The following is a 13,796-nucleotide window of genomic DNA, read 5'->3' as shown; positions in this document are numbered from 1 at the left end:
AATCATTAAAGGTTTTGAAGTACTTAAAAAAATCATAGTTGATACTCTAATGTATCAATGTGCTCTCTTAAGAGCTGCCATACACCTCATGATGGCTTATAGAGGCACTTCAATCATCTAAACAGCTTCTGCAAGCAAAAAAAATCCAATTGTGATGACAGTAAAGAAAGTTTTCAAAATACTAATGATGTATAAATTATATTAGACCGTATTAAAGATAATCTTGATTAATTCTCTCCCTACAGGAGTCTCCACTGCTTTGTACCTAATGTCAAAGAGGGGTGGCAATAAAGTATGGATTTATTGGAGAGAAATGACATTTGATGGTCTTTATTTTTAATTGGTCTACTGTATAATTGGCCAGTTATGTGTCTCATAGCTTGCAACTGAGTCTTCCACTCAGTGAATTTGCATGTTCAACACTAATTTTAGGACTGACTGGAAATGTTCAGATTCCCTGAAAGTCTCAATTCTGGTCCATGAAGTGCAACTTGTTAGTCCTAGATTAAGCTGGTGTGGATTCAGAAACAAGACTTCAAGTCTCAAACAGGAACCAACTGATTGGCCTGTTATCTGAACTGGTCGATGTTGTTTTTCCTCCATTCATTAAATGCACTGTGCACAAAGTGCACAAAAACAGATTTTCTCTTCCTCACCAGTAAACTTACCATTTGTACACCCACTTGCCTGCCAAGAATTGCATTTAAACTAATGGTAGTGAGTCAAAGTTGACTTGACAACAATTCAAAGGAACCATTTCTTTTTCCTCACTTTTATCTGGTACATTTGTCTTTTTCTGCAAACCTTTAACTTTGCCATGCTTTCCATTTTACTTTTATGTTAAAATTAATCAAATGTGTCAGAATAAAATGTTCAAAACTGAAATTTTTGTTTGCCAGATTTTTAACAAGTGCCCATTTCAAGGATCTTTCCAATTTCCCTTTCTAATTTCCAGTTAGACGGAGAGGGCCCAGTTGCCTTGCTGTGTTGTTTAGAGAAAATGTGAAGTATCACTTATTGGCAATTACAGAGTTTGTATAAAATTGATTGTAGTTCTTAGAAAAATATTCATATCTTTTAAAATTCAAACTAGCAGGTCAAACCTTTAAAACAAGCAAACAAAAAGAAAAAGTTTGTGCAACTGTATTCATGAGAAATCCTAAAGATCAGTTATATTTTGGTATTAGTGTAGAGAACAAAAAATGACAGCTTACTTCTTTGACAGTGGTTCTGGGTCCAGCAGCGTTCGCTGAAGTGCCCGTTGATGGTCGTCGTCTGGCAGGTGGTCTTTCCAGCCGCAGTCCCTGGGCAGACATCGCCACACTCTCGTTCATTCTTGTTGGCCATGATATAGTTGTCCTCCACAGAGTCGAGGATCTTGGACCAGTCCAGAGTGGAAAGATAGCAGAGATCTGGGTTCTTCTCAAGTCTCACAGCCCCTCTGGTGATATTCATCAAGCTGTGCAGACCGAGCTCTCGCAGCTGGAGCATCTCGAACACCACTAGAGCATAGTTGAAGAACAGGTTGTTGCCTCTGATGACCGTCAGGTTGGGGAAGAGATCGCTGAGGCTCTCCAGGCCATAAACTCTGAAGAGTAACAGGTAATCGGTCACCACCATCAACTTGGGGAAACTGAGGCCTCGGAAATCCTCTGGCTTGGTCCTGAACATGAGTATGATCTTCAGGTGGCCTTCAATCACAGTACAATTTTTGAGTGTCTGCAGGTTGGTCACATTGTTGCGAATGTCCTTACTTGGACAAACTGAAAAGACAAGCATGGAAAGAGAGAAAGGGGGTCATTTCTATGTATCATTCAGTTGTAAGTAGTGAATAATTAAATAGCTAAATTGTGGCTAAACCAATAATATAAGGAAAGGTTCAAATGCACAGCCCAGTTGTCTGTGGATTACAACAGTTGATAATGGCAGAAGTGTGCAAAAAAGAAAACAAAGGTTGAAAAAGTCAAAATTCCTCCTAAGAAGAATCAACCTCCTAATAATTAGTGGAAATTTTACATAGAAATATGTGGTTGTGTCTCAGGCTTTGAGGAGAAGCAGACCATCTTCAATGACACTTTGTTTAGCGACCACATATCTGGCTTTGAGCCACTGTCAAATATGGAGTGCTGTCATCAACCACAGGCTGAGCTCAGCCTTGGTTACACCATTGATTTATGGAGCTGCTTCTGAAACTTAAGACTATAAAAAACAGCAGCTAATGTAGTCAAAATTTGTGAGGGCAAAGGAAAAACGAATATTCATGTATTGCATCAGTAGTAGATTTCTGGCCATGCCAGATGTCACCCAGACACATACACACAAAGCAGAAATACCTAAACTATGCATATTACGCAGTTTGGTCGCATCTTTTTGCTGTCTCGACCAATTCAAATTGTACTGTACCACATTGACTCAATACAAGAGATGAATGTAAGGCAGCAACTAAATTAATCAGACAATGCCCTCCACAAAAATAGAGATTTAAGAGTCCTAGAAGTAATTTTAAACTGACTGAATTAGTCAAGAGTTCAAAAGTCAAAATATTTAAAGTGAAAATTTGCATTTATAGGTTTATCATGTATGAATGTGCATTGGTGTATGTGCTGACATGACAACATAATGTAGAAAAAAATGCTCCATTGTTTAGAACACTGTCTGCACCACATGTAACAGACATGTAGAGTATTACAGCTGAACAGATGGTGATGAGGAATCAAGCTGTGTTTTCACAGAAAGCTGTTGACTATTATGTAAAAAGCACTGGTGAAAAAATTAAACAGCCATTCCGTAATGCTTCCTTTTCATTTGTGTGGGTACGTTTCTACTATTGTGATTCCAGTCCTGTTTCAGAGCCAGTGGCTAATTTAGAATAACACTGGCCTCACCCCTGAAAAAGAGGTGCCCAACCAGATTTCCCCCGTTGTTTAAATTAAACAAGTTACACTAAGCTTATATGACTTTTATTTATGTATTTTGGGTTTGTTTACCCAATACTGCCTGCATGGTGTTGAACACTATACAAGTAGCTATGTTGCAGGATGATTATCAGACATTTTGACAGTCAGAAATTTGTATGGCTAGCTTTGATTAAAAGCCATTAATGGTTGTATTTTTGTCTCTCACACCATACAGATACAGACATATTTAAAAACTAGAGCTAATTTAGAGTAGCCTGTTTAATCCAAGGCAGGAATAAAACAACAGAACTTCTAGATGAACTTGATGTTGAATCCGCATGTTCGTCAGCATTCATCCATTTTTCTGTTTAATGATTTATGATTAACAAATTTATTTTGTTTCTGTAAGTCTTCAACCTTGTGAAATAGTTTTATACTGACAGCTATTGCTTTCAAACTTCAGATTTTTCAACATCGGCTTGAAATTTAGTAGTGAAGAGAGAGGCTTCATCCACCATCGCGGTTGTGTACGTACAGCAGTCAAACTCTCGATCATACACTTCATAACATAACATAAATAATGAAGGTAATAAAGACATTTTCCCCTTCACAAGTGAAATGAGGGACATTCCAGCCAATTTTCCAGTTCACAAGTCATGGGCACAGCTGGAAGTGTGTGGTCTGGTGTGAGGACTGTTTTTGTTTACTGTCTGACCCACCACTGAGCTGGACACATGAGGCGAACTGGTCAGTCATGTGGACAAAAGGAGTAATAGCTAGGTCTGCACCTCTTTATGGCAGTAGCTCATTTTACTCCTTCAGCTGGATAAAAGTACAAAGCAAAGTTACAAACATACAAATGAAAAGTGTCTTCAGTTAGTAAGTAGACTAAAAGTACTTCTCTCCAAACCCCTACCTAGATATCTCTATTCTGTAGGAACTACCTTCAGTCCAGATGACAATTTTGAGGCTTCAGCTATGAAAACAGAGCTGATTTCACAAGTAGATTTTTCTTTTTAATCCACACATAAATCAATGGCTCTTTTCAACATGTGTGGCAACCTATCATCCTTTTAATTCAAGTCACGGTAACTGCTGCAAATACCGCCTTGTTCAAATCCATCAACATTTACAACAAAGAGCCTCCCTCCATCTTGTACAAGGCCCCACACACAGTCAAACAAAACCCTTAAAAGAACAAACAAGACTGAAGTGCACAATATGCAGCGACAGTGTTTCTATTGTCATAGTAAAGTCAAACAGCAGAACATTAAGCGACCCTGTGGAAAAGGCAAATCATGACAGGGCGGCAAGTCCCCGCTCCTATCAGTGTACACTTTCAGCCAGGCCAGTATTTTTAGCACCACATTCCCAATAGAGAATCTAATACACTCCAGTCGTACCAACGGTGGCTCACATTTGAAACTGGAACATAGCAGTCCTGGTGTGTAAGTGAGGAATTTCAGAGCAGCAGTAGAGGAAGAATTATCAGAGCTGTTTTCTCTACTTGTGAAGAAAATTTTGGCAGAAGAGCTGAAACCACGGTTTTTTTGTTTTTTTTGTTTTTTTTTAAGTCAAGCTCAGTCCATAACAACGTAACACAACTGAAACAAAACAAACCAGGTTCTGTCCTGAAATTTAAATACTCCCTATTTTATGATGAAATTATTAAAAAAAAAAAAATACAAAACTGGTGGACATTTGAAAGGTTAATATAGGGAAAAGGCAAGTTCTCCATACAAGCCTTACTTTGTAAAGACAAGACTAAAACTGTTGATGTTCTCAAAATTATGCGATTTAAGTTGAGTGAATTTATACTCCACTGACCACATATATCATAAAATGATTACTTTAAGTATATATATATATATATATATATATATATACATACATACATACACTGCTCAAAAAATAAAGGGAACACTAAAGTAGCACGATGGAGATCTGAAAGAATGAAATATTTTTATTAAATACTTATTTTTTTCCATAGTTGAATGTGCTGACAAAAATCACACAAAAATTATCAATGAAAATTAAATGTATCAACCCATGGAGGTCTGGATTTGGGGTTTTACTTAAAATCAAAGTGGAAAAACACACTACAGGCTGATCCAACATTGATGTAATGTCCTTTAAACAAGTCAAAATGAGGCTTAGTACTGCCTGTATGACCTCCCTACATAGCCTGGGCATGCTCCTGATGAGGTGGTGGATGTTCTCCTGAGGGATCTCCTCCCAGACCTGGACTAAAGCATCCGCCAACTCATGGACAGTCTGTGGTGCAACTTGGCGTTGGTGGATGGAGCAAGACATGATGTCCCAGATGTGCTCAACTGGATTCAGCTCTGGGGAACGGGCGGACCAGTCCATAACATCAATGCCTTCGTGTTGCAGGAACTGCTGACACACTCCAGCCACATGAAGTCTAGCACTGTCTTGCATTAGGAGGAACCCAGGGCCAACTGCACCAGCATATGGTCTCACAAGGGGTCTGAGGATCTCATCTCAGTACCTAATGGGAGTCAGGCTACCTCTGGCGAGGACATGGAGGGCTGTACTGCCCTCCAAAGAAATGCAACCCCACACCATTACTGACCCAGTGCCAAGCCGGTCAATCTGGAGGATGTTGCAGGCAGCAGAACGTTCTCCACGGGGTGTCCAGACTGTGTCACATCTGCCACGTGCTGTGTGAACCTGCTTTCATCTGTGAAGAGCAGAGGGCGCCAGTGGCAAATTTGCCAATCTTGTTGTTCTCTGGCAAATGCCAAACGTCCTGCACGGTGTTGGGCTGTAAGCACAACCCCCACCTGTGGACATCGGGCCCTCATACCACCCTCATGGAGTCTGTTTCTGACTGTTTGAGAAGACACATGTGTCCTGCTGGAGCTAATTTTGCAGGGCTCTGGCAGTGCTCCTCCTGTTCCTCCTTGCACAAAGAAGGAGGTAGCGGTCCCGCTGCTGGGTTATTGCCCTCCCACGGCCTCCACATCTCCTGATGTACTGGCCTGTCTCCTGGTAGCACCTCCATGCTCTGGACACTACGCTGACAGACACAGCAAACCTTCTTGCCACAGCTCGCTTTGATGTGCCATACTGGATGAGCTGCACTACCTGAGCCACTTGTGTGGGTTGTAGACTCCGTCTCATGCTACCACTAGAGTGAAAACACTGCCAACCTTTAAAAGTGACCAAGCAATCAGCCAGAAAGCATCAGAACTGAGAAGTGGTCTGTGGTCACCACCTGCAGAACCACTCCTTTATTGGGTGTGTTTTGCCAATTGCCTATAATCTCCACCTGTTGTCTATTCCATTTGCACAGCAGCATGTGAAATTGTCAATCAGTGTGGCTTCCTGAGTGGATAGTTTGATTTCACAGAAGTGTGGTTGACTTGGAGTTACATTGTATTGTTGAACTGTTACCTTTATTTCCCAGTGTATATATAGACAACAAGGGAAAGTGACAAAACTGATTTGCATTTTTACACAGAAAACCTCACTTTTTCATGTCGATTTGCCCTTTAAATTATCATTAACTTATTGTTCTACAAGCTCTACAACACTGTTAAGTTCTGCAGTGGAGGTTCAAAGGTGGTCTGGTTCCCATTCATCAGACTACAATCAAAGTCAATAAGTCATAAAGGAAATCCATACAGCTTGATCACATTTTAGAGAGAGAGAGAGAGAGAAAAAAATCTACCAACAAGATCTGACATTTGACCCTATTTAAACAAACTCCATGGCAAAATTCTGCACAATAAAGCAGAAATTCCGCAAACAACATATTATATTTAAGTACAGTGCCACTTGTGACACCTCATTGACTTATGCTCCAAATATATGTATTTACAGCTGTATATACAACAGTTTGCATATGTGGCATTAAGTGGCATTAGACCAACATATATTCAAGTTAAAGCATCAGCACAGAACAGTTTAGTTATCTGTACCAAAGGATGCTGAGGTTGACATTTAAGTTTAGTAGTACAAACCTGCAACACTCTCCCTACAGATTAAAGCATCAACAGGTACAAATGACTGGTCTCATCTTGAGAGGGAAGTGTTGTATAGGGGGTGGGGGTACATATTGTTGCTGTTCTTGTAGAGAACTGAGGTCTCAGTATGCAAGAACACAAACAGTCTGCGATTGCAACACTTCCCTTTTCAAGGTTTCGCTTTTCAATTGTTTTCCTACCTAGACTTAACATAGATCTTGAAATGCCACTAAAAACACAGTTTACTTAATACCTAATCATGTGCCATTTTTAATTTGCAACATAAACAGTGACACCTCAAAATAACTTGATATCCTCATCAGCTTAAGAAATTCACTCAAGAAAGGCAAAAGATTGTTATGTTTAGAGTGTTATACAATATGTAAACAAGCTTAAATTCTTAGCGTTTCAGCTCAATAAGTATTTTTACTTTGAAAGGCTCTCAGAAGGAATAACGCTGAAGCAAAGCTCACACTTCAAGATTATAACCCCAATTTTCACAAGGCAGGAAAGCAGCCCAGGTCTGAAGAAAGTAATCATCTCTGATTACTTCAGAGACTTGATATGAGAGGCTTCCAGAAATGTCCACCATCAGAATATCTGGGAAGTAGGAACAGAAGTAGAGCAAACCCGCCTTTTTGTGTGCTTTCACACTTCTAGCCGGCATTGCAGCATCAGACTACAACATTTTTGTGGAGCACAATGATGCTGAATACAGCACCCCGAGATTTAAAAGTCCAAGCAATCAGCACCAAATTGTAGATACAGCACAGCGAGTTTAAATATTTCCACATGGTGATCACTGTCCACATATGACTGACTGGAAAGGTGATATGATAGATAAATCATACATTTGATACCGGTATTAACTGTTTATATATTAAGAAAGAAGACATAATGAACCCTTTTGAGCTCCAAACATGTAATATGTCACTCGACAGGTGTGTTACAGTCAGACAATTCTCAAATCACATCTTTTCACCCACAAGGGACAACCATAGTTTCGAAGTGAGACGCTATGATCAGTAAATGTGTGTCTCAGCATTTAAGATTGCAGTGTTGCCTTCCAAACAATGAGATCAGAGCCAAATAATACCATTAATTACTGTAGAGGCATTTGACGGACTTAACACATTCCCATTGCACAAAAAGCCAGATGTTTAAGGAGATAAGCACATTTTCTAACCTGTACAAAAATGAGCTTAGACAATACAATGAGAAGAAAGTGGCAGTGCTATGACTAACATAAAACCTGTTTCGCACAAGAGTAAAAGCCATCCTCGGTCACTGAAGCTTTTTTTTTTTTTTTTTTTAAATCTGTCAGCTAGTTGATATTGGTGATTAGTGATAATTTGGTACAAAAACACTGGATAAGTTTAAACCAAGGTTAAAATGGAAAAAAAGCAGCTCCTAGTCTTTAAATAGGTTGGCACCATGTAAAAGAGAGACCACAAAGAACACAACTTGATTACACACATTACACACATGTGTCATGTGTGTAATTACACACATGTGTCATGTGTGTAATGTGGCTCTGGACCAAAGATCATTTGGTGATTCAGTCGCTCACTTGCACATTATTCTCTCTTGAAGTTAGAAAGAAAATCCTTTTTATGTAAACAAAACAACCATAACTCGATCAATCTTTATGAGTATTTGATGAACAACACCGGTAATCTGAGAGCACAGAGAGCAAGTTCATTACTTTGACACTAAAATGCCAAGTGTCACGCTGAAACAGCGAATGTCAAGGCAACCATCCAGACTCATAATGACCACTAAAGAACTTTGATTTGATGAGGGTGCTGAGGACAACACTAACAGTGAGGTAATTATTACCTCCTAAGTGTGGAAGGACAATAATAAGCATATTTCCTTCCAACAGAGGCTGTGTGTCAAGGGTAAAGACCTGACAAAACAAGGTTGACTTGTCAGCTACATGGTTGGACAAAGTGAAAAATTACAGGTGTGCTGCATCACTCAATTTCCAAACCATATATAATTTTCAAAAATGAACCTGTCAAACTATATTGGACAGTCATTGTTGAGTTTGACAAGTGTAAAAATCATTCTATTATACACATGTCAAACACACTTATGAATTCAGTACTTGAGACCACAGTGGCTGTTTGTGTGTAGAGATGGGAAGGGATGACAGTTTCATCACTTTACAATAGCTCTCCTTGTTGGGAGGCATAAATCAAGGCTGCCAGGTCTCTGGATCGCTGCCCTATTACAAGACTTATCCTGACCAGTGCAGTGCACAACAACAGGGTGCCGGAGGCTTCATGGAGAGCTCCTGCTGTTTGACACTCTTGCCAAAGCGATGTGCTACCATAGCAAAACAACACGACAGCCCGACCACCTGAGACTTTTTTTCCCCCAAAGAAATCCAATTTAATGAAATGTGTTTTAGAACTATGACCATGAATGAAAATGTGGTTTCTGGCACATCTTATTGGTAGAAAGATGAGGCAAACATGACATATATAGATGTGAGAATTGCAATTCACCATGAATCACACATCAAAATTGCAACTTGCAACTGATAGTATGAATTATGAGGTAAAAAAAAGAGGTACAAAATTTGCAGTTAGATGGATAAAATGGCTCTGAAATGTTAAAAATCCAGTTGGTGTTGAGTAAATTAACCCAATCCATACAGCACTCATAATATAAGCTTCCATTATTAAGTGAAATTTTCCATCAAGCTGAGCTGGACAGCAACCAACAAGTAGCTCAGAAGTTTTTCTGACTTCAACGTTGGTCAGTCCAGCTTATGAAATCTGCCAGTGTGAGGCCCAGGTTCCACTTTTCCTGTCTGTGGTTCATTCAAGTCTGAGAGGAGCAAGAGGGGGGCAGCAATGCAATTACACAACTTGCTCTTCTTTTAGGTCTTTAGATTCTTGCTCAAACTGGTTTGATGACATCGCTCCGTTTAGCCCATACTAAATCTAAGGAAAGGTGAGGGAGTGCCTCTAAGGTGAAATTATCATCTTATAATCACAAATGAGATTCAATACAAAGTTAGCTTATGTTCTGTATGCAGCCGCAGCGTCCATATAGTATGCCTTTTATTGCACATAGGAATAGTTCCAGTTAAATTACCGAGAACAATTAAAATATTTGTGTGTGTGTGTGTGTATAAAAGTTCTGCTCAGAGTTTGTAAAATGTTCTCCAAAACTAAAACCGTAAGAATAATTTAATCCTTTTTAAATTCTTGTGAGCTTATTATCACTTAACACTCATAAAAATCTATCGATGAACAAAAACTGAACGCTTAAGTCTAATTACAACATCAAATTGACTTTGAGTCCATACTCTGAGTTGGTCTCAGAGTGTGGACTCTGAGACCAACTCTGAGTTTATAAAGAAAAACAACAACAAGTGACAAACTGACTGAACACAAGTCAGTTTTCTTCCAACCAAGCAAAGCCAAGTATCATTTCAACAAGTCATACAGGCTTGGCAGTGGAAGCAGCACAATGGGAAATGTTTAAAGGCAATCTGTAAACCCTTCATCTCACCTACAGGTCAACAACAACCTCCGATGAATCATCACTTAGATAAAAATCACATATCCCGGTGCATGCAACAATGAATGATGTATAATGTTAAATTAACAGTGCTGCTATCTGTTGATCGTACCGTGACTGTTATGAAGATTCAACAGCACGTCCCACAGTTTTGCCAAACATTTCCTCAAAAAAATAACTAATATTTGCTTTGTATACAGAGTCAAACAGTGTAAAACGGCGGATGTTTACAGTCTTTGAGAAATGTGAAACGTCGTCAGGCGATTGTAAATGCATTCATTCATTCCTATCACCTGGACTGGCGAATATAAAAGGTTTGTCAGGATGTGTAAGAGAGCTTATTTACATTCCAGCACAGACCACAACAGCTTGGCAAAGGTTTTTTCCTGCAAAAACAAGCAACTAATTCTAATAAATTCTCAGACTACTTACTTAATTAGGACAAAACATTTTGTTTACAGTTTCTACAGACTCACACAGCCGATAAGTGTTAACCTTTGTCCTTTCAATGCAGTCACTGCCTACAACACTACTGCTGCTGCGAGCATGCCTTTATCAACCTACCATCACTAAAAAAACAAAAAATCTGTACATGCCAATATTAGAGCTGCGTATCTGCAATAATCAGCAGTATGGCTAGTATTTCCAGCTTTTAGTCAAAGACAAAGAATGTCTTCTTTCTGATAAGTGGAAGAAAACATCCTAAATACACATTTTAGGTGTTAACTACACTTTGTCAAATGACCCTTTAAAAAAATAAATTGTCACACTTAATTTGAAAAAGGTTCATTTGTATATTTGAAAGTATATGTAATAAAACATTCTTTTAAATCTTGCAATATTAGTAAATTATATAATTTATATAATTTTATTTTAAGTTGGTGGTTTTCAGTCTCTTTTATCCCTTTTGTCTCAAAACTTTGCATTTAAAAAGCACTTATAGGATGAAGACTTTCAGTTTTATTCCCATCTATCACTGTAAAACTGACATAACAATCGTTGCTTTTACATTTTAATCTTCAAAACTAGGTTACTTTTGTTTTCTATAAACTATATTTTCAGATTATGAGAATGCTTAAAACAACAATAAAAACCCTTCTTCAAGATATCTGATTTAATGCATAAAACATATAAGAAGAGGAAAATTTTATCATAGCTTCATTCAATGTTAAGATTCCTCTTGTAATTTAAAAAAAAAAAAATCACATGTATTAGCTTCTTTGCTCATTTAAGCAGACAATATTAGGGGTAAAATGCAGTTCACAACAATTTCCTAGTGAAAAAGTGCATTTGTGAGAGTTTTATTATGATATATATATATATATATATATATATATATATATATATATATATATATATATATATATCTCAATCAAGTTAAATATATTAATCAAAAAGTTCATTATTCCTCTCTCATGTATGTAAACATAATTAATTGTAACCGTGCTTGCTACAGTTATTTGAATGAAATAGAAATAGTATCCAAAAATTGAACTGCTTGTAAAAACGTGAAAATGTAAAAATTGTTGAAAGCCCACTTTGAATATTTGTAGAAATAAAAAGTTAATGTAATGTATTTTATACATACACACACACTATATATATATATATATATATATATATATATATATATATATATATATATATATATATATAGATAGATAGATAGATATACACACACACACACACACACACACATTGGACTCCTTATTTGCAAACTGCAAACAAAGAAAAATTTGCAGACATTGTAAGAATCTGTTGATATTTGATTAATCATTTTAAAAAGTTTTCCATATTGCATTACTCTGTCATCTTCGGAACAGTCACAAGCAATTAGACTGATCAGAAATTGGGACAATTAAACACAATTAAAACTGTTAATATTAACCAAGTTAAATGTGATAATTGGTGTTACTTACTCTCTCCATACGCTCGGTGACAGCTCATCACAACGCAGATAGCGGTCAAAACAAAACACAAAGTCCGGAGCCACATAATTGACACCATCCACCACTACTTCGGCTAAAATACACAATAATCCTTGGCGAGGAGGACAATTCAAATGCACAAGATATGCGTTCAGGAAACTGGTTTTGTTTTGCGGCGAAGGCCAACAGGTAAACAAAAATAAATAAAAGACATCCCGGAAGATGGGCGGAGGAACGTGTCCAACGTGTTCAGTCAAACACAAGCTAGCGCTGCTGTTAAAGTTAGCCACTTCACAGAAAACCTCCTCTAACAAACACCAGCACTGCACGAGTGCTCTTGTTTTTACATTAATCGTTTTGCCTAATAAAAACAGGCCTTGTTCAGTTGACCTATGTCCGAAAAAAAAGCAAAAACAGACTTCTTGGTTGAGCAGAAGCTAGCGCCAGTGCTAGCAGTTAAGCTAACTCGCTAGTTGGCCTGGCTCCGCCACTGTGGTTCAGGCCACAAGTTAAGTTTGCGCTGCTTTTTAGTAGCCTTTTCAAAATATTTCAACTTTCAAGAAGCGTCCTAAATAGTCACTGTCCGCAGTGCACTTTCCAGTCAAAAAGCAAAAAGATGCATACATGAAAACCACGGTAAAAGCCACATTTAATTGAATTGAGAGGGAAGTTGGAGCTGCTGACTCGATGTTTGTGGCATGCGTGGCGTAACGTTGGCGTGTCTTTCGTAAAGAAAAAAAAAAGGGGGGGAAATCCGCCGAAGTCCCACAGGGCACACAAAGCACTTCGGTTTAGTTGTTTAACTTGTGTAATTGTTTTCAGGGGCAGCTGGCCAGCTTTAACACCCCTCTTCAGGCAGTAGTGCAGAGATTTGAGAGGGTCCTCCACTCTCTGAAAAGCTGACAGGCAGACTTCGTCGCGGCTCAGCAGCTCTCCACTCTCCTTTTTTTGTTTGGGAATTAAAAATAGGAAGGAAAAAATTATATGCTCCAACTTATGTTCACGCTCTGGACTATTGTTTGCAGCGAAAATAACCGCATCGGGATAAGGGAAAAAAAAGACTGAGTTCCGACTTTTTTCTTCCTTTCTTTGTCTCTTTTATTCCACAGACAGAGGTAGATTTCAGAGTCCCCCAGCTCCTGTAGGATCCCCTTCTTCCCAGCCTCTCCGCCAGTAAACAAACCCTGCCAGCGAGCCAGATGGGCTTGAGGGGAAATGCGGACTGGAGCTTATTGGATTACACAACAAACTGATCCCACTGTCAGGTGGTAACGCGTTAAAATATAACGCAGTTGCTCCTTCAAGCGTTTTCCAGAGTAAAGAACTTGATATATTAATGTTCAGGCTTGTGTAGTAACGAAATTATCTGTAATCTGATTACAAAAAATTATGATCAGGTCTAAAAGACTATAATTACATCGTTAAGAATACTTTTTTTCCTT

General features: G+C 38.4%; 1 protein-coding gene across 1 annotated transcript in view; it reads right to left on the bottom strand.

The window, feature by feature from the left end:
* insra (insulin receptor a) overlaps positions 1–13,546 on the bottom strand; it is a 52,504-nt gene extending 38,958 nt beyond the window's left edge. Inside the window, exons 1-2 of the mRNA XM_079244048.1 lie at positions 12,346–13,546; positions 1,215–1,763 (exon numbers count right to left, since the gene is read on the bottom strand). Of these exons, the coding sequence (XP_079100174.1) occupies positions 1,215–1,763; positions 12,346–12,433 (637 nt within the window). The 5' untranslated portion in view covers positions 12,434–13,546. The remainder of the gene's footprint in view (positions 1–1,214; positions 1,764–12,345) is intronic.
* Between the last annotated feature and the right edge of the window lie 250 nt (positions 13,547–13,796).

Source organism: Telmatherina bonti (assembly GCF_933228915.1).
Source record: "Telmatherina bonti genome assembly, chromosome: 7".
In the NCBI taxonomy this organism is placed as follows: domain Eukaryota; kingdom Metazoa; phylum Chordata; class Actinopteri; order Atheriniformes; family Telmatherinidae; genus Telmatherina; species Telmatherina bonti.
This window is presented reverse-complemented; position numbering and strand designations above follow the sequence as displayed.